This window comes from Heterocephalus glaber, unplaced genomic scaffold (genome assembly GCF_053883595.1).
Source record: "Heterocephalus glaber isolate CG9 unplaced genomic scaffold, H.glaber_assembly_v1.0 deba00001509, whole genome shotgun sequence".
In the NCBI taxonomy this organism is placed as follows: Eukaryota; Metazoa; Chordata; class Mammalia; order Rodentia; family Bathyergidae; genus Heterocephalus; species Heterocephalus glaber.
Window position 1 is genome coordinate 1,673,174 of NW_028258325.1, and position 21,656 is coordinate 1,694,829.

The 21,656-nt window shown below is 47.8% G+C and overlaps 1 protein-coding gene across 6 annotated transcripts in view; it reads left to right on the forward strand.

Moving 5' to 3' along the window:
* The window catches only part of Fam193a (family with sequence similarity 193 member A), a 138,211-nt gene that overhangs the window by 72,566 nt on the left and 43,989 nt on the right, over positions 1-21,656 (forward strand). For 4 of the 6 annotated variants that reach the window (XM_021260392.2, XM_021260391.2, XM_013073070.3 and 1 more), the window contains 5 exons: positions 4,755-4,915; positions 5,322-5,489; positions 8,073-8,307; positions 12,019-12,143; positions 16,670-16,817. In XM_021260392.2, coding sequence (XP_021116051.2) covers positions 4,755-4,915; positions 5,322-5,489; positions 8,073-8,307; positions 12,019-12,143; positions 16,670-16,817 — 837 coding nt within the window. The remainder of the gene's footprint in view (positions 1-4,754; positions 4,916-5,321; positions 5,490-8,072; positions 8,308-12,018; positions 12,144-16,669; positions 16,818-21,656) is intronic. The other 2 variants (XM_013073071.3, XM_087187225.1) reach the window with 1 other exon arrangement.

Here is a 21,656-nt window from a genome sequence, read left to right on the forward strand (position 1 = left end):
GTAAATTGCTTGTTTTATATTTGAGGGGGTGGTTTTCTGAGACAGGGTCTCACTATGTAGTTCAGGCTGGCCTTGAACTCACTGGTCTCCTTCTGCTTTCTCGTCAGCTTTCTCAGAGTCCACTCACTAGGGAGACCGTTTGCTGTCTGTCTTTCTGAGTCTGACTTATTTTGCTCAACATGATGCAGCTCTCTGGATCCATCCATTTTCTTGCGAATGATGGAAATTTCGTTCTTTTTCTGGCTGGCTAACACTCCATCGTCTGTGTGCAGCACATTTTCTTCATCCATCCATCTGATGGGCAGCGAGGCTGGCTGCACACTATGGCTGTTCTTTATTGGGCCACACAAAACACGGATATGGGAGCCCTGACAGTGTGCTGACATTAACTGCTGCAGGTGGTCTAGCTGGGTCAGGTGGTAGCTCTGCATGGTTCGAGGAACCTCCTTACTGATTTCCATAGTAGTCCTTGTACTAATTTATACAATCCCATAAACTGTGTAGCACCCCACACCACCACTAAATCTTCATCGGCATTTATTGGGGTTTTTTTGTATCTTTGTCGATAGCCATTCTGACCAGGGTCTCAGTGTACTAATTTTGATTTATATTTCCCTAATTGCTGAGCATGTTGAACATGTTTTCATATACTTATTGGACATTTGTACTTCAGTGCATTTGCCCATTCATTGATTGGGCTTTTTTGATTTTTGGTGTTAAGGTTTTTGAGTTCTTTATATATTGTAGATATTAATCCTCTGTCAGAAAAGTAGGGTGGCAAAGATTTCTTCCCATCTTGTAGGCCCTCTCTTCACTCGATTGGCTGCGTCTCTGCTGTGCAGCCAATTGTCTTTTTAAAAGGCTTTGTGAGTGTGCAGCCTTTGACCCAGGTCTTCGTCGTGTGTGGTGCTCTTCTTTCCTTTTTGTAGAGCCGCCCTTGCACTTGGTGTTTTCTGTCTGACTCAGAGCTGTCTCAGCTTGTCTGCACACTGTCGTGTGGCCTTCGTTTTAGAAAGAATTTCTGTTCAGGATTCAAGGTTGTTGGCCAGTTCTTTGTGACCTCCCTGGTTCCTGGTCGGAAACATGTTGCTGCCCTTGTCTTTGCTCCTGTGGTAAAGACGTCTCTTCTGCCTGCTTCTGACACTGCACTTCGTCACTGGCTTCCACCAGTCGACCGTGAGTGCCATGGTGTGCTCTGCTGCGAGTTCACTGTGCTTGACACTCACTGGGCTTCTTGGGTCCATCATATGTGGAAAAATTTCATTTATTTAATTTCTCTCTGTGCTTCATTTGGGTTATTTTTATTTCCTGTCTCCAGGCTTACTGGTATTTTGCTCTCATTTGCTCTTTAATTTTTGAAATAATACATTGTTTTCCATTTCTGGAAGTTCCATTTTCTTTCTTTTCTTTTTTACATCTGCAGTTTCTCTTATCATGCTTACGTTTTTTTCCGTTTTCTTGAACATATGGAGAGCATTTTTAATTGCCAGTTTCAGACTCTTTTTTGACTGTTGGTTTTGTCATCTCTGTACTTTGGGTTCTGTTTCTGTTGATTGACTTTTCTCCCATGTTTCAGGTCATAATTTACATTTTGGGTTTTGTTATTGGATGCTGTACATTTTGAATTTTATGTTGAGTGCTAGATTTTGTTGTATTCTTTTAAATTGTATTGGATTTGGATAAAAGATGGCTGCAATTTGTTCTGTATGAGATGAGTGCTGTAAAGTGCCACTAAGATTCTAAGACGTGCCTCCATTTCTTGTCATTGGGAGATGTCTTTCAGTTGTTAGCTGATTTTCTTTTTTCTTTTTTTTTTTTTTTTGGTATCGGGGATCGAACTCAGGTCCTTGCACTTGTGAGGCAGGTGGTAGAACCACTGAGCTAAATCCCTGGCCCGTTAGCCGATTTTCTGAGTGCTGGGTGTGTGAACCATCATTGTAGGCACCGTGCTGTACAGTGGTGAGCAGGCTTCCTGCCTGCATGGGACTTGTGTTGCAGTGTTGAAGACAGATTTTAAAACCAGAAAGCAAGAATAAGCAGGATTTCAGATAGCACTTTGTGCTGGAAGAGTTTAACTGGATTAATTGGTTGCTTTGCCAGCTGAGTTTGATCAACAGATAGACATCACACCTGAAATTAAACTGGCACCTTTTTTTTTTTTAATGTCCTAGGGATCGAACCTAGGGCCTCACACTCACATTCCAGGCAAGCATTCTACTACTGAGCTACATCTCCAGCCCCTTTTTAAAATTTAGTTTTATTTTATTTATCTCACTAATCTGCCCAGGCTGACCACAAATTTGGGATACTCCTATCTTGGCCTCTCCAGGAGCTGGGATTACAGACATGTGCCACCATGCCCCAGTCTGGCTCATTTTAACATAGCTGGCTTCAGCTACCCAGATCTGTGAAGGGAACACTAAAAATCACAGTCATGGCAGGTCTTGGTGCCTGTAAGCTGTGCAGAGGGTGTGATCAGGACCCACAGGGCAGCAGAAGGGCTCTCTGGGGTGCTGCAGGCCAGGCTGGGTGGCGGCCACTGGCTGGAGAGTTCGAGCCACCCTCACTGAAAGGACGAGGTTCTTGGTGGCTGGAGCCGGAGGGACCCAGTTCTTCAGTGTCCCTCTAGCGCCCTCTGCCTCCTGCCGGCAAAGGAGAAACGTTCCTTCATCATTGAGTAGGAAGAGGGTGTGAAGTCAAGAGGAATAGAAAATTGGTAGCTGGCTCCACCAGCCTCCCTGAGTAGGGGCTCTTTTTGCTTGAGACCGGACTGGTAGAGTTCCCCCTGTCAGAAGCTGTCTCAAGATGAGTGGGTGAGCCCTCTGGGCAAAAGGAGCACATGGCATGGACATAAACACAAAGCTTTGTCCTGGTCAGCGTTGGTGGCTCCGATAAGAAATGCAGTGTTCAGGCCCGGGGATTTAGCTCAGTGCTTTCACCGCCTGCTTCGCAAGCGCAAGGACCCGAGTTCGATCCCTGGTACCAAAAAAAAGAAATGCAGTGTTTAGTCCTAAATTGTGTGAGGAAGTCAGATCAGATTTCATGTATAGGAGCCTGTGAGCTCACTCTGGTTGGCTGCTTGGGAGTGGATCACAAGTGGGTGGTGTGGGAATAATGGCCTGTAACAGGCCGAGTGGTTGCCAGGAGTTGAGGTGCCTGTAGCCTATGCTGGGCTGAAAGCAGTGGAGGGAGGAGGAGGGGCGGGCTGTGGGTATAGGCAGGAGGAACTGACTCCACAGCCTTTTGGTCACTTTTGGTGTTGGAATTGTCTCATTTTCAGGTGTTAAATTCCAGTCCACATAGAACCTTGACTGTCTTGGCTCTTCAGAGCTCCTTCTCACAGTGTAGGACGTGATGTCTCAAATTGCCAGGATGCAGGGATGCAGGGCGGTTTGTGTCCTGTGTCCTTATGTCTTCCTGTGCTCTAGGGTGGAAAGGAGGAGTTGCTGCCCTGTCTGTGGTTCTGTCAGGCTGACTGGGGCCCATGGTGCTCGCACCATGCTGGCCTTCTGTGAGTCCCAGAAGCCGGGCAGGTTACAACAGCAGATGGAAGCCGGGAACCAATCCAGGGTGCTGCTGTCCTGGTACATAGCGGGCAGCTCCGCACCCTGTGGCACCCATTCTGGTTGAGTTCTTCCACCATGGCACAGCTCCTGGCCTCCCACGTGCTGTCCACTGAGCATCTCAGCGCACACACACACACACACACACACACACACACACACACACACACACCCCAGTTTGGTGTCAGTGTCTGTCCCAGACCCTCAGGTAGTGAGAGGTCCTGGGTTGGGTTTCTGCTCTGCCTCCTGCAGCACATGGGGCAGTGCTGCAAGTAACCTGTGCACAGCCTGATCAGGCTTCAAGCTTGAGAGGAGAGGTCCTGCAGTCTATGGACACAGGGGAAGTTGCTTCTGGAAGCCTGTCCCATGGCTGTGCTTCCCCTCCTCAGGCTATCAGCTGTCAGGGGTAGGGTAGGAGCTGGCTGCCCTCTTGAGGGGGATGTTCTCCAGCACCCAGCCCCATGTGGCCCCATCCTTCTCAGGCCTGGCACTTGGGGACCAGGGGCTGGCTGGGTGGGCGACTGGGAGGAAGAGGGTGGGTGGCCTGGGTGGTGTCTGTTCTCTGCTTAGTGGAACCCTTTCCATCCTGGAGTATGAGCAGCATTGCTGGCTGACCTCACTTCTTCCATGCATCCTTGTCCAAGGAGTTTTTCTCACCCAGCTTTCTCAGTCAGAGCAGGCAACATGGGTTGTGGGTCCCCAGGACAGAGAGGCATGGTCCTTTTCTGGGCTCAGAGTGGCTGTAGGTTTTCCCTCTGCCACCTGCAGGTGTGCCTGCTTTTACCTTCCAGCAGTGGCTATTGGGATGGTTGTCACATGTGCTGGTTAAAGAACAAAAGAAATGTATTGAATGTCATCATGTGATTATGTTCTAAACCATCAGAAGGTTTAAGAAAAGGGGGCCTGGAATGTAGCTCAGCGACGCAGCATCTGCCTGGCAAGCCCAAGTCCCTGAGTCCAACTCCTGATACCACCTCCCCCCCAAAAAAAACTTGTTCTAAATGAAATTTCCTTTCTTTGGCACTGGATCAAATAAAATTCTTTAGAGAAAAAGTTTCCTATGTAATGCCAGTTACTTTATTTTCACTAAGTTTTAATTTTTTTCTAAAGGGCAATTTTTGAACAGTTAATGCAAAATTGATGCCATGAACATTTGGACTTACTTAGTCTATCTCATTCTGTTTTTAAAAGCAGGGCCACGATTTCCTTCTTCACTCGCCACTGGGGGGCACCCAGCCAGATGGCGGCAGTGCCGGGAGGTTGGCCCTGGGCACACAGACACTGCCCTCCACAGGGCTGAGCCCCGTGCCCTCGGATGCCACCTGCTCCTGTGAGGCCTGCAGTGAACGCAGGTACGTGAGCATGGGGGTGTCCAGGAACGTGTTCGGCCGGAACACAAAAGTGGGCTCTTCACAAAAAGCAGCAGGGTCTTAAGCCACTCCTGAGAGGGAGACAGTGACCTGGCCATCACCAGGAAGACCTTACCAGTAAGAGGAGACTTCTGTCCTTAGGAACCAACACTAGGACAGTCGTCTTTGGGAAGGGGCAGAAAGGAAGGGTCATAGCGATGAGGCTCTGAGAGGAGCAGGAGCATCAGCGACAGAGAGGGTGTGGGGAGGCTGGTGACGAGCTGCAGAGGAGCTGGGGGGAGAAGAGCTCTGCCCTGCTAGTGGACACCAGAAAGGCCAAAGGCACAGACCCTGCAGGGGCGGAGGTCAGCTCGCTGGCCAAGAATAACTTGCCTTTGTTGTATCACAGAGAAATTTCGGCAGAAACAGACCGGGAGCCTCAGCAGCTGCAGAACTACTGGTCGGAAGTGCGCTACATGGTCCGCTGCATATACCGCCAGGCAGGAACCCCCCTGGCAGACGACCAGGACCAGTCATTGGTGCCCGACAAGGAGGGTGTGAAGGAGCTCGTGGATAGGTACACGCTTCCCTCTGTGTCATGGCCCCGTCAGAATCCTGCCCTTTCTTGCTATTCCTGGAGCCTCAGCTCATGGGTGGGCTTTGGCTACAGCCCTGAGTAAAGCTCAGCTGGACAGGCCCAGCCCTAGGTGGGGTCAGGACTTGGCAGACAGCTGGCCAGAGGGAGCCCTGCGATTATAAAAGTTGCAGGCTCTCCCAATTCTCATGAGCCATGCGATAACTGTCAGGCCTTTATGCCAAGACTGATGGTAACACCTGGCTCCCTGCCTCAGTCCCAGCCGTGCTGGGGCAGGCTAAGCACCTTCCTGGGCACCCTGGAGTCAGTCAGCTCCGGGAGGAAGGCCGCATGCTGCCTTTTCCTGAGCGCTGTGATCTGGTACCTGGTCAGGGCCCTACAGTGTGTGGGTGTGAGGCAGCCAGAGCCCACAGGGCAGCCTCACACAGGAGGGGCTCTCGGTCCTGCATCTGTTTGTCAGCAGTGCCCTGTGTCCCGAGCTTGCAGAAGTGAGGTGAGCTTCACCTCTTTGCTTCCTTAGAGTTTGGATGTACCATCATTTTCTGATTTTCAAAATGTTCCAAATAAATAAAAGCAACAAATCGACCTGGATGAGCATCTCATGGGTTGGTTCTCATTTTGGTTTCTTTCTGTCTCGCGTTTTGAGCGCGGGAGTTAGGGCCTGTTTGCTGTGCGGGTTACGGTGGAAGCAGAGGTCTCAGGCGGTGCTCCTGTCGCCTTCGGGTCGGGCGGACTGGGAGCCACTGGTGCTGGGGGCAGTTCTGGGTGGGATGTGCTCCTGTAGGGAGCACTAGGGAAGCTGCGTCACCTTCACATCAAACCCGTGACTCTGCAGAATGCTAACGCCGTGCCTCGGGTGTCTAGAGGAGCGTCCTGCACAGTCAGCACCCAGTGTTTGCTGCATGCTCCCTGAATAAGCAAGTGGACGGACTGCAGCAGCGTCTTAGCATATCCCTGCCTCTTGTGTGAATTCTAAGAAATTGCTTACCAAAGTACCACGTGATTATTTCCTTAAATTCATAAAATACTGAAATGGACAAAGAAACAAAATGCATCTAACCTTACCTTGCCAAGAGATCTAAGGAAATATCCAGCTTCTTGTGAGTTTGATTATTCCTGTGTCATTGTCTATGTCATTTCCTTTAAAGCAGATGAAATACCTTGTTTCAGGGGGTAGTTTCTTATACTAGTAACTAAAATAAGGTGGGTCATGTTACAGCAGTTAGTATATCTGTTTGAACTGTACCAACCATAGGTCCTTCTGGCTCAGTCTCTTCTGAGTAGCTGGGATTATTGGCATGTGCCACCATGCCTGCCAGTTTTTGGGGGGGTTTTTTGGTACCGGGGATCAAACTCGGGTCCTTGTGCTTGCGAGGCAGGCAGCAGAACAACTGAGCTAAATCCCTGGCCCATGCCTGCCAATTTATATTACTTTCTAACCACACTTTGTGTAAGACTTCCCATATTCCATTGCAAGATTTTACTTGACTCTTGTTTCTAATAATGCAGGTAGCATGGTAATTTTAAAATGGAATGGGTGACCACTTAAGTTCTTTTGACCAGATATACCCCAAAGGGGAAAGGATCTATTCTGTAAAATCCAACAGTTGTCTTGTAATATATCTCACAACTTGTTTCTAACAGGCGCAAAGCGCAGAGCACACTGGTTCCTCTGATAGCACATCACCGTAGACATCTGGTTGTTACATCCGTAGTCCTGGGCTTCCCTCTAGAGGCATCTCTGAAGTATGCAATGAAATGAAGTGGTAGCCTGGACCACAGTAGTGGCTGAAGGCTCTAGGACTAGTCTTAAAAAGTGAATCGCCTTTGCGTTTGGAAAGAAGTTCATGACAGCATTCATTGCCATCATGGCTAGTGGTGGAAATGTGTATTTTTCCCTTCAGCTACTTGTATTTTATACATTTTTATTGTTCTTTACTTGGGAAAATTTAAAAATAGGGTAAATTGTGTCTAAAGTTTCCTCTGATCATAAAAATAACACAAGCCCATTTGTGTCCTATACCAGGTTCCTAGAAGGAACGTGTTGCTGGCCCCAGCTCTGCAGCAGGTTTACTTTCTGCTGGCTAGCATCAGTGGTTTTCACCCATTAATGTGTAATAAACCTTTAGAAAGAATTGGCTTCCCTGGGCATGGTAGTGCAGCCTGCAGAACTGCAAGTTAATAGTCCTGTTGAGTCTGTAGCTGGGGCCATCTCTGAGGTCGGTAGGACATCTGCTACCTGCTGGTTGTGTTGGCTCAGACCCCTTCCCCAGCCTGGGTGGGCGTGGGCAGTGGGCATGAAGCCGCTCCCCCATGTGGGCTGGCCGAGTGAGTGCAGTGTGTAAACAGGGGCTAGTGGAGGAAGGTGCTCAGGAAATGGCAGCCTTTCTGCTGCCGAGGGGGTGAGGTGCCTTTCCCAGGTTGACATGAGGAAGATGACTGCTGTGGTTGCCAAGTGGACATCTATGGAAAGGCTTCAGAAAAGATGGTCACTGATGTCAGAATTGTCCAGCCATGGGGCCTGTGTGGAGAGCCCACAGCTGAGTGGCGACTGTCTCTCTGCAGGCTCTGTGAGCGGGACCCCTACCAGCTGTACCAGCGATTGGAGCAGCAGGCCCGGGAGTACGTGCTAGAGATGAAGGTCCGCCTGCTGCGACAGCTGTCGTCAGCAGCGAAGGCCAAGGCACCGTCCAGCCTGCAGGGCCCACCACAGGCCCATCACTTCATCTCCCTCCTGCTCGAAGAGTACGGTGCCCTCTGCCAGGCAGCGCGCTCCATCAGCACTTTCCTTGGCACTCTGGTAAGAGACAGCAAGCACCCTCTTTCCTGTCTGGCTGTGGAGAAGGTGAACTAATGAGCAGCAGTGTGTGGCTGGAGGAAGTGTGGTGGCTGCTGTGCACTGCTAAAGGCCCTCTCTGCAGGGCTGACTAAGGCTAGTTCTTAGGACTTTGCCACCAGCAAGAAGCGTTGAATGGAATGTATCCGGGTGACATGCCCTAGTAGTACTGTTAAGGGAGACATGAGGCCCCAGGACGTGAGAAGTGGGGCCAGGCCACAGCGAGGACCAAATGTACATTAATAGGGAGATGAGACAACTTGCCATCTTGGGTGGTTAGTGTGGTCATTACTGCGGACTCACTCAAGGGTCAAGAGGGCCCTGGAGTATAGCCTTTGTGCAGCCCCGAGGCCTCTGTGTTCATGTATGTGTTCACCACCATACAGCCAGGGGCAGGAATAGGCTTCCCAAGGGACCTCACAGTCTAAGCAGAGGACACAGGTGAGTTTCTAAATTACAATGGGTGGAAGGAGGCACAGAGTAGAAATACTGTGTTGGAAGGAGGCTAGGCTCCTCAGGGACAAGCCATGAAGCTTTTTCCATCCACTTACCACCCACCCACTTACCTGGAGTCTGGCATTTCCACCATCACTTTAATTTGGTAAGTGATGCTTCTGTGGACTCTAGTTTTAAATGCTTTCTTAGTGATCAAACTATTTTTTTCAGTACCGGGGATTAAACTCTTGCTAGGCAAGTGCTCTACCACCGAGCTACATCCCTAGCCCAAGTTCTGTGTTTCCCAGGCTGAGCTTGAACTTATGATCCTCCTGCATCAGTATCCATCCCTACATCAGTGCTACCACCCCTAGCTCCCAGCCCCTTTACAATTTTGAGATAGCCTCACACAGTTGCCCAGACTGGCCACAAACTTGTGATCCTTCTGCCTCAGCCTCCATGTACAGCTGGGCTTACATGTGTGCCACTGTGCCTGGCCTATAACACTGTGAAGCAGAGTAACCATTGGTTCTCAAGATTTTTAAGTGAAATTATCTTTATGTGATTCTAAAGTTGATAGACTTCTCCAGAAAAATTGCCTTGCATACCACTTAGCAGTCAGCCCCACAGGGGTCCTAGCACCCTATACCCCTGCATCAGTGGCTGCTGGGCCTGTGAGGCCCCTGCAGGAGGTATGGGAAGATACCTAAGTGAGCAGACTGGCCAGGTGAGGGGCAGGCACTCCTGAAAGCACCCTCCTCTACCCCTGCCCTGTTCACAGCTTGGCCCCTCTCCTCCATTGGGTCTGCCTGCTCGCAGAGCCTCCCTGTGGAGCACCTCTTACCTTCCTGGTTCCTGACAGAGCCATGGCCCAGGTGGCTCAGAGATTGTGGAGAGAGCCCACTCCAGAAAGTGCCATCACCATCCAGGGCCTCCTCGTGTAGTTTATGAAGTTAGCAGGAATTGATTTGAACTGTGTTTATTTTAGCAAATTCCTAGCAATTTTTAAAGTAGAAATGTTTTTTCACGATTTGAATAAAATTGTTGTACCTTTAAGTACAAAATGTGACTATTGCTTAGTGCTTTACTTCCTTTACAGATAAAATACTTTATAGTAGTAGACAACATACCCTGAGCTATTAAATTTATTTCTGAAATGGCTTGAAAGAGAAGGAAGAAGTCCTACTGTTAAAAACCAATTGAGGGGCCGGGGATTTAGCTCAGTGGTTCTGCTACTTGCCTCGAAAGCACAAGGTCCCAAGTTCAATCACTAGTACCAAAAAAAAATTTTTTAAATAGAGGAGCCAGATATAGTGGTGCATGCCTGCAGTTCCAGCACTTGGGAGGCTAGGGCAGGAGGATCACCATGAGTTCAAGGCCGGCCTGGGCTACATAGTGAGACCCCCCCCCATCTCAAAAACCCAAAGTAAATGAATAAATAAATACCAGTTGAGAGCTGTAATCCTGAGAAATTTATATGCTCAGAAGTCAACATTTGCTCCAAGGATTTCTTTTTTTTCTTTTTTTGGTACCGGGGATTGAACTCGGGTCCTTGCGCTTGCGAGGCAGGCGGCAGAACCACTGAGCTAAATCCCCGGCCCCATCCAAGGAATTCTTCCAGTCCTGGGAAACAGGAGATACAACCTCAGTCTGGCCCAAGGTGAGGTTGGCTCATAATGCCAGGCCCATAAATGATTACAACTGCAGTGTAAAAGTGAAAGAGAAACTCAGGCATGGAAATGGGGAACAGCAAGGGCATCCACCCTTGAGAATGGGTATAGCTGGAAGGACCGCTTGCCAGAGATTTGTAACCATAGGCCATCACCACATATGTTTGCCCAAAACAGCCAGGCCTAGCTACACTACAGCAGCCGAGAGTTGCTGGTAGAGTCCAGCAATATGCAGGTCACCTCCTGAACACTTGGCTTTCAATCTGACCTACGGTAGAATAATTTGCATAAGTAAAATCCCTCAAAATGAGCAGCTCATAGAAAAACAAAATCATCAAACAAAGTTCAAGAAGGTGCAGATGAAAGCCAGCAGAAGCAACGGACAGAGTCATGTATCAAAGATACTTAAATTTTCAAAGAATGTAAAATAATCCATGTTTCAGAAATAAAAGATATTTAAAATTGTGAGTTATGGATTACAATTCTAAAGAAGGATAATCAAGATTTAAGAAAAGCAAAATTAGTGAGGTGTATAATCCTAGTTATTCAGGAAGCTGAGACAGAAGGATCCTAAGTTCCAGCCCAGCCTGGGTGATTTAGCAACTTAGTGAAGCCCCGTCTCAAAATAAGAAATGACCCGGGGATGTAGCTCAGGGGCGTAGTGCCAGTCCGGCAGTTTCTGGCATTCGTGAGGTCCTGAGTTCGATCCTTGGTACCAAGGGGAAAAAACTCAAAATAAGAAACAGGCTGTGAATGTTTCTCATTGTAAAAGTCCTGGATTCAGTCTCCAGCCCCCGCAAACCTAGAAATAAAAATGTGTAACTTAGAAAAAAAATCCTGATGGATAGATTAACAGTAAGAAGCCGAGAAGAGAATTGGTGGAGCTCTGTACGATGTAGCTCCAAGGAACAGAGAAGTGGGCATAGAAGAGCAGTTTGGAGACAGTGAGGTGTCTCGTTCACACCAGTGAGACCTCAGGAGGAAGATGAGTCTGAGGAGAGAGATGGTGGCTGCAGACCCCCACAGAGAGTCTGCTGCAGAGGGACCTGGAATGCCCGCTGATGCCAGTGACTCAGTGGCTGCTGTGCTCCTGAAGTCTGCCTGGGGTAGGAAGCCGTTCACAACTTGTGTACATTTGTTAGGGAAATAAAAGGCCTTACCTTGCCAGTGTTGCACTAGTAGAAACATTGTTTGCGTCTGTCAGATGGAGGACTTCTCAGAACATTACTGTCTGTTGCTAGCAGAGGATTTGTGTACATTAAAGCCATTTGAAATGTAGGACTTTCATTACATTTTAAAAGCCTAATTGTAAGAAGCAACAATCAAATGTATTATTTCTTTCTCTGTCCCTTCATCTGTGTGCACCTGCACCCTGCCTGTGTGGGGTACGTGTAGTGACACATGAAGTGGAGACCCAGGCCACTGAGTCCGAGGTCAGATTCAGTGAGGGAGCAGTGACCCCTCAAAGGAAAATGTTCTAGGCCTGTGTAGAAGGCTATGGAGGTAGGAGGGAATCCTCCTGGGGATTTTCTGTTGTTATCCATTCGCTATATTTTATTTTTTAATCTAGGAAAATGAGCACTTGAAAAAGTTCCAGGTGACATGGGAACTGCATAATAAGCACCTGTTTGAAAACCTGGTCTTTTCGGAGCCCCTTCTCCAGAGCAACTTGCCGGCGCTGGTATCACAGATCAGGTATTTGGTCTCAGCCTGCATGCATTCCAAATTATAGCAACCCATCTTGGTAGGCCGGGGTGTGTGCAGCTGAAGACTCCTGAGTGTGGCCAAGAGGTTTAGAAATCATGAATTAAAATGGAGAGCTGGCCTTTCTCCTGGTTGGGAGGTTCATGTTGCCTAAGGCTGGGCGTCCTGTGGGGCCTAATGGGCCTGCCCTCCAGCCTGGGGAGTGGCAGAAACCTGAAGGCAGGATGAAGCTCCATGCTTTTGCACATCAGGACATTTTGTTTCTCATTGGCAGTAATGGCTGGACTCCAGAGATCAGCGATGCTTTAGAGGCTTGACTGTCCTTCTGGGGTTCGTGCTGCAACATTACTCTCCAGCCCAGGGACAGATGAGGAACAGGGACCAGGTGCTGAGGAGGGGTGCAGGTCCTCTGAGGAGTGCGAGTGACCCTGGAAGCAACAGTCTCCTGTTCCACAGCAAACTTGCTTGTCACAACCAAGAACAATTCTGGGCCAGGGATTTAGCTCAGTGGTGCCACACCTGCCTCAAAAGCTCAAGGTTGATCCCCCAGTTCGATCCCCAGTACCCCAAAACAAAACAAAAAAACAGCATCTTCACAATTAAGAACAATTCAGGCTTGAGTTTCCAGGATCCAAATAAACATTTTATAACACATAAAATTTCTTGCCAGAGGGCCGGGGATTTAGCTCAGTGGTTTCACAACCTGCTGCGCAAGTGCAAGGACCCGAGTTTGATCCCCGGTACCAAAAAAAAAAATTTCTTGCCACAAATTATAGTAAACAATCCCCCTAAAGTCTCAAATACACAGTTGTATTTTAACATTAACATTATCTCTGAGCCTATGTAACATTCTTTAAATTATGTGGTAAGATACAGATGTGGAGAACTGCACAAAACACTTATGGCTCAAGGAGTCATTTGAAACCAGCATCCCTGAAGCCTCCCCAGCTTGGCCACTGTGAGGTCAACTCTGCCCAGAGTCGACCCTGAGCTCGCTGTGCTCTTATACCCACCTGTGCACTCCCATTCTGTCTGGTCTCGTGTTTGACTTGCTGTGTCTTAACGTAAGTTACCTATCCAAAGGGCATATTTTGTTTGTTGTTGTTTTCAGAGCTAGCATTAGAACCCAGGGCCTTGTGCATGCCAGGTTAAGTGCTCTACCACTGAGCTGAATCCTCAACCCCTTAGAAGATTCATTTTAAGAAAATTATTATTCTTTTTTTTTTTCTTTTTTTTTTTTTTTTACCGGGGATCGAACTTAGGACCTTGTACCTTCAAGGCAGGCGCTGGAATCACTGAGCTAAATCCCTGGCCCTCTTTTCTTATTTTTAAAACAGCTTTATTGAGGTGTAAATTACATAGTGTATAATTCATCCACTTAAAATTTATAATTCACTGGCTCTTAGCACACTTTTTTTTTTTCCTTTCATACTGAGCTACATCCCTGGCCTTTTTAAATTTTTTCTTTTAACGTAAGATTTTGCTAAATTGCCTAGACTGGCCTCGAACTTGTGATCCTCCTACCTCAGCCTCCCAGAGAGCTGGGATTACAGGCGTGCGCCACCATGCCCAACTCATCCCCAGACCTTTTTAAAATTTTATTTCGAGACAAGGTCTGGCAGAGTTGTTCAGACTGTCCTCAAACTTGTGATCCTATTGCTTCAGCCTCCCAAGTATTTGCAGTACGCTGCCATGCCCAGCTTAAATTTTATAAATTATGTTGAAATATATATATATATAAAACATAAAACTTGCCATTTTAACCATGTTAAGTATATACCCCAGTGGCATTAATTACATATAATCATCACCACAATTCCTATAGCCGTTCAACAGTAACTCCTATTCGCTTCTCCTTTTCCTGTGTTTTTTGTTTGTTTGTTTGTTTTTGGTACCAGAGATCGAACTTGGGTCCTTGCACTTGCACAGCAGGCGACGAAACTACTGAGCTAAATCCCTGGCCCTCCTTTTCCTCTTGTGTTTTGAGAGGCTTTCGTCTACAGTTCCCATACCACCCACTCATCCTCAACTACCGCCAGTCCTTTTGATAATTACCTGTTAAGGTCCCACAGCCTGGCCCTTCCCTGAGTGTGCACATGCAGGACACACATTGTGCCACCACCGGACCTCCAGGCCCTGGTCTGCTTGATATGACCCATGTTCTGTAACTCAGAGGAGTGGTGTGCTGGCTTCTGCTCGGGGTGACTTGCGGGAAGAGCTGGCCTGGATTACACAGAAGTGGAGTTTACATGAGGAGCAGGAATCAGTTACGGGAAGGGCAGGGCAGTGGCAGCAGGAGTCAGGAGGAAGCCCTACAGCATAGGTGCAGCATGATGAGACTCAGAGTGCACTCTCACCCTTGGCTGCAGGGACAGACATGAGGTGTCACTCGGGCCATGCCTTGAGGAGCTTTGTGAGAGGCAGTAAGAGTTTAGAAGGTGTGGTAGTTTCCTCTTGCTGTGACAGAATCCTGAGAAAATCAGCTCACAAGGAGGAGAGATTTACTCTGGCTCATGGTTTCTGTCCCTGAGACCTGTGATGGGGCCATCCATCTTGGTGGAAGTGCCTGGCGAATGAAAGCCATTCATCTCATGGCACTGGGAAGCAGAGAGAGCAAGGAGGGGACCAGGGCCAAGACCTGTCCTTCAAAGACAAGCCCCAGTGACCTGTTTCCTCTCCCTTGGCCCTACTTCCTAATGTTCCCCATGTCTCCAGTGCCCAGTAAGTCATGACCCCATGATGACTAATCCATCGATCTGACCAGAGCCTGCATGGTCAGTCACTTCCCAAAGCCCCCCCCCCCCCCCCGGGCACTGCTGCACTGGGCACCAGGCCTCCAACATGTGAGTTTTTGGGACGTTCCACATCCAAACCACAACAGGTCAGCCTGGATGTTGGAAGTGGCCTTGGTCACTGCTTGTGTCAGTGTTGTCCTTTCCATGTTATTTCAAATAAAATTGTGAAAACATAGAAAGTCATGAAGAGAAGTAGGCACTAAACAGTTTGGTGCTTCTTACACATTTTCCCCCTATGTCCACACAGTTTTAAGCAGGGTAGAGTTGTATCTTACTTAACATGGGCAAGTTTCCATTTCAGAAATACACACATTAATGAGCATATGTGTGTGTGTGTTGTGTATGTATATATGAAAGATTAGATACAGTTCTGAAATTTGTAGCACGTACCTGGTTACCTTGTGTCCCTTCATTTGGATGCCCCATGATGTTTTTATTTACTGCTGTGGGTTTTTAATATAAACAGTGCTATTTTCTTTTTCTTTTTTTTTTTGGTACTGGGGATTGAACTTGGGTCCTTGCGCTTGCATAGCAGGCGACAAAACCACTGAGCTCAATCCCCGGCTACCGTGCTACTTTCTAACCCTGCATATAATCTTTTTTTTTTTTTTTTTTACTGGGGATTGAACTGGAGACCTTAAGCTTGCGGGGTGGCGGCACCACTGAGCTAAATCCCTGGCCCCCTGCATATAATCTTGATGTAAATGTTTTGATTCTGAGTAATTCTTTTAAAGATGTCTTTATTTTGGTTGACATATTGATGTATATAGGTATTAAGAGAACTAATGTTTTAGTGGTGACCTGTGCCCCACCTCCCCTTGTGCTCCCACACCCCCTTGCCACCTGTCCCTAGCTTCTCCTCTCTTCCACGTTGCCCCTTTTTCTGGTTTGTTTGTGTTTGTTTGTTTTTTTTTAATTTTTAGTTTTTTGGGGTACCAGGGATCAAACTTGGGTCCTTGCGCTTGCGCAGCAGGTGGCGAAACCACTGAGCTAAATCCCCGGCCCTGGTTTGTTTTTTTAAGAAACCTGCTTTTTTTTTTGGTACCGGAATCAAATGAATCCTGCATTTTTTTCTTATATCCATCTCTGTATGTGTCTTCTGTTTCCTATTTGTCCTATTTGTTTTCCCATTTTACCATCTTTCTTTTTTTTTTTTTTTGGTACAGGGATTGAACTTGGGACCTTGCCGTTGCAAGGCAGGCGGCAGAACCACTGAGCTAAGTCCCCCACCCTTACCATCTTTCTTAATACAGTGTAACTGTATCTCTGCAATTGAATCAAAATATTCAGTTTTGGGCTAGGGATTTAGCTCGGTTTCGCCACCTGCTGCACAAACACAAGGAACCGAGTTCAATCCCCGGTACCAAAAAAGAAAAAAAAAAATTCAGTTTTACTTGATTTGATTTTGTTTTCTCTCAGTTGGTGTGTTTTAGTAGGGAAGGGTAGCTTACTCCTTGTGTGTAGCAGCTTGCTTCATAAGCCTCAGTCTTAAACCATAGTGTTGTTCTCTGCTGACTCGTGTCCTGAGAGCTTCATGTGTCTGAGCATCTCCTTTATATGAGTGAGGTTCTATAGGGTGCCTGCACACATCCTCTTCAGTCCCTTGCAGCAGCCCTGCTGTGGGTGTCACAGAGCAGGTGGGGTGACACAGCTAGACAGCAACAGGAAGAGACCCCTACCACTTGGCTGGGAGCCTGTGGTTCAGGGCCTTCTCCCTCCTAGGCTGGGAACCACTACGCATGACACCTGCAATGAAGATACATACAGCACCTTGCTGCAGAGGTACCAGCGCTCTGAGGAGGAGCTGCGCAAGGTCGCCGAGGAGTGGCTGGAGTGTCAGAAGCGGATCGACGCCTATGTGGATGAGCAGGTGGGTGCCGTGCGTGTACCAAGGCATTGGCAGAGGCCCGGTGCCCAGAAGGAAACCTGTGGCAGCACAGTCAGCCCTCCTGGCAGGGCCTTTCTGTTGTGTGGTGGCTGCAGTTGGGTCCCCCTTGCCAAATCATACATACTGTCACAGACTGTGTCCCCATTTAGAGACCTTGGGAAACTGCCAGGCCATGTAACTCCAGCGGCCCTCTGAACACTGCTGCTCAGAGCCTATTCACCGTCTGTCCTGAGAGACCCCTGAGGGGCACAGCCACACACACAGCTCCTGGGGGGAGTAGGCGGGCCTGCTCCCTGCAGCTGGCCTGGAGGAACAGCTCGCCTGTGGCCAGAGCCTCTCTGAGGAGGGGCAACCCTTTCGGCCCCACCTCCTCCTCAGAATCTCTGGCAGGGTGGGCAAGGCAGCCCGGTGAGCAGTGGAAATGGAGAAACAGAACTCTGTTTCGGGGTTTTGAGACTTGTTAGTGGAAACAGAGCTGTGCTGGCCCGTCTGTCCTGGGGTCGCTGGGCCCCTTGACACTGATGTCCCTGTCTGAACACTGAGCTGTTGGAGGAGGGGACATGGCATGATTGCCCATGTGAGAGGTTCAGACTGTACTTTGTATTCATGGGCGGTTGTCTCACTGCCCCATCAGGACTGTGGTACCCGCGGTCTTTGGTGCAGAGCATGACAGACTCTACTCATGTCCTCGTGCTGCTTTTAACCTTCTCGGCTTGAGAGTTCCACCAGTCCCATTAGGGAATTCAGTGTCACCAAGCTTGTCATAGGGCAGCTGGCCCCCAGGGCCTGGTGTTTCTTCTGTGTCATCCTCGTAGGCAGCAACCCCTCTTCCTGCCTTACTCTCCCTGCTGCCCTGCTGCTGGTGGGTTGTGGACGAGCAGGTTGTGTTTGATTCAGACTGGGGTGTCTGTAAGTGGTCTTTTGTCTGGTTGTGCAACTGGAGACTTACTCTCCAACTTGCCAGTGTCAGCCACTTTCTTGGCTCAGGCTGCTGCAGGAGCAGATGTTCCTGAGATGCCCTGCCGAATGTAGTTTACAGATGCTGAAGCAGGTCTGGCAGCTGCAGACTCAGCCACTGGCCGTGAGCATCCAGGTCCCTGGCAGCTCAGGCACATGGAGGCAGCAGCAGAAAAGGTGCAAGAACTGCTCTCCCCTCTGCCACCTTCCTCACAGCAACCCGCTGTCAGAGACTGCTGTTCTACTGGAGTTTGCTGTTCTGACGGCAGAGACAAGGAGCCGGGAGGAGAGATGTGGCCAAGACAGGGGAGTCAGCTGCAATGTGAGCGCATGGCCACAGCAGCACTGGGCAGCCTGGCTTGTGTTCCATGGTGGACCCTGGCAGCAACCCTAAGCTACACTGCAGCAGCCCTGCATCCCTACTCAAGCTTCTCCCCTCCCTGAGGCAGACGCATGACTCATGTTACATGTTTAATTTTGTACGAGTCTTTGTGTTTTATAATTCCAAGTACCAGGTTTTGGTGTTACTTTGAAGAAAAGCAGAGCTACTGTAAATAGTTCCTGTGCAGTGGATTCACCACAGCAAGCTGGCTGTGGGTCACCTGTAGAGATTTTCCCATGGCCGCTGAATGCAGTGCTTTATTGAGGGTACCAGAGTCAGGAACAGACAGTGAGAGGCTCTGTTTTACACAGTTTTGGGCCATGGGTACCATGTGAAGGAAAGAAGTGTAAGAGACTAGGTGTGTGAGTCAGCATTCTGTCACTGTGACAAAATACCTCAGGTGATCACAAAAAAAGAAAGGTTTCTTTTGGCTCTGGTTTCAGAGCTTGTGATCCACATTCACTTGGCTCTGTTGCTTTGGACCTGTGGTGACACCATATATTGTGGCCTCAATGCAGGGCATGGCAGGTCTGTACAATTCATAGTGGCTGGGAATCAGGGAGAAAGGAAAGGACCAGGGTCCCAGTATCCCCTTTGAGGGGACCCTCTGCCTCAAAGTGACCTAGCTTCCTCCATAAGGCCCCACCTCCTGAAGGCTCCACTGACTCCCAATTGCACCATGCACTGGCGACAGCCTTTCCACATGGACCTTTGCAGGACACTGAGGATCAGACCACAGCACTGACCTTAGCCCCTGGCTGGCTCAAGCTTGTCATGAGGGCTCAGGTGAGTGTGAAAGGAACCTGAGGAGCTGGAGAGGTTCTGGGAACACAGTGGTGTTAACCATGTTTGTGGCTGATAGGAGGCTGCCCCAGGGCCTCAGCCAGGCTGGGCTGGAGCTCAAGTCAGGAGGAGCTGTGGGGTTTACCCTTATGTATACATGGGATGGCTGTAGTACATAGAATTCTAGTTTCAGAAATTCTTTCTTAATGACTAAGTGAGAACATGCCTCGGGTCCACCATTAGGAAAGGGGGAAAGGGGAAATTCCCTCAGTGCTAAGGCTGAGGACTCCTTTGGGAGTAGCAGCCTCTTGATGTAGCTGTTGACTGTGGCCACATTCATTTAGGAACTTAATATGCATTGTTACCACTGCTGTGCTGCTGAAAATGTGGGAATGTGAAAATAGCAAAGAGCAATGTACATATTTTCTTCAAACTCAAGACCTTGCACTTGCGAGGCAGGCGTAGTGCCACCGACTAAATCCCCGGCCCTGTACATATTTTCTTTTGGGAAAAAAGTATAGTCTTGCTTCAAAAGTAAAACTGAAATTGAATTTCTTTTTTTACAAGTGCATGCTGTATCTTTCTTTCTTTATCTATTTTGGTACCAGGGATTGAACTCAGGACCTTGCACTTGCGAGGCATGTGGCAGAACCACTGAACTAAATCTACGGCCTGCATGCTGTATCTTTAAAAAACCAGAAGAACCATTCTCTCCATTAGAAGACACATTCCTACTCTCACTGTCCTTCCAGGAAACCATGAGAAATCAAGATACTATCATACAAATTAGGGAAAATGTGCTACTTTAGTAGCATCCAGAGAGTCATTGTGGAGCAGGAGCCAGGGGTGACTTAAAACAATAGAAAATTTATTTTATCTGCCTGGAAGCTAAAGTCCGAAACCAAGGAGTCCATAGGGCCATGCCCTGCTGAAGCCTCTGGGGAGGATTCTGCCAGCCCCTGCGTGCGCCAGGCAGCTCTCTGTGTCTCATGGCTGTATCAGTCTAGACTACACTGGAACCATCTTAGTATACAGTTTATTTTTTATTTATTTATTTTTTATTTTTTTGGTACCAGGGATCGAACTCGGGTCCTTGAGCTTGCACAGCAGACAGCAAAAACCACTGAGCTAAATCCCTGGCCCAATATATAGTTTAATTTAAAAACCTTAGAATGTGTATCAGTCCCTTCTAATTAAGTAGCATTTCACAAAATTTTATACTGATTCAAGGGCTTTAAAATGTTAAACACTTGTAAAATAATTTGTCTCTATTCACAAATAAGCATGGATGTGGCAAGATAATTGACAGCCTTTAAATAAATTATTTTTGTTTGCTTTTTAAAATTCATCCTTTTTTTTCCTGTTTTTTGTTTGTTTGTTTGGGGTTTTTTGGTACCGGGGGTCAAACTCAGGACCTTGTGCTTTCGAGGCAGGTAGCAGTACCACTGAGCTAAATCCTCGGCCCCTTTCTTTCCTGTTTGACACATACATAAAGACTGCAGGAGCCAGGCTAAGTGGTGCATGCTTGTAATCCCAGCTATTCGGGAGGCAGAGGCAGAAGATGGCAAGTTCAAGCCCAGCCTATACAACTTAGCAGACCCTGACTCAAAATAAAAAAATCAAAAGGAGCTGGGATGCAGCTCAGTGGTAGAGTGTGTTCCTGAGTTCAATCCCCAGTACTGCAAAAAAGAAAAACAAATTTGTTCCCCAAATATAATTATACCCAGAAGATGTGAGGAAAGGGTCAATTTTGAGGTCTGTACAAATGATACTTATCAGACACCTCTCGAGTTCCTTACTAAGAGTATGTGTGTGTGACACACTGTCTTTCTTACTTTCTAGCTCACTTAATATATTTTAAACGTGTAAGAGTAATATATACTTGTAAAGAAAATGTTTTCCTGAAAACTACAAATAGTACAGTGAAAAGGGAGCAGTAGCCATAATATCAAGCCCTCATCCAAGAACACGGTATATACTGCTCCTTATTTTTAAGTAATAATTTCTCTTCTTTGGTATTCTGTATAGTTTGCATTTCTCACCAAGTTAATAGCTCTGTATTTTATAATTTTAGGGCTACAATAAGCATCTTTAATGAGGGAATGAATTTTTTTTTTTTGGTACCAGGGATCAAACTCGAGACCCTGTACTTGTGAGGGAGGCAGCAGCAACCCTGAGCTAAATCACCAGCCCTAAATGTTCTTTTTAAACTTTTTTTGTTTTTTGCTTTTGAGACAGGGTCTCGCTGTGTCCAGGCTGGTCTTGAACTCACTATGTAGCTCAGGCTGGCCTCAAGCTCATGGTGATCCTCCTGCCTAAGTAAGCCTTGCGCAAACACACCTGGCTACTGAGGAACCAACTGTTCCAGAGAGTTAGGATGCTAAACAGAAAAATAGAGTTAGATTTGTCCAAAATCCCTTGTTAACACTAGTAATTTTTGAGTGGTTGCCCTGTGTTTTCTAGATCCTGATACCTGCTACAATGATACTTTTTCTCACCCTTTCCTGCCTTTGACCTTTCAGCTTTAGCTGAAACTTTGGATCATTGTGGAGTGAGACTGTGGGCACAGTGCCTTGTCCAGGTCCAGGTTCAGGTCCAGCACCAGGGAGCCTTACCAGCGCATTTCCCCTGGAAGTTTAATGTTTGCCATTCAGACTTTGGAGGCTTTTTTTTTAAGCAAGTGTAAGAAGCTTACTTTT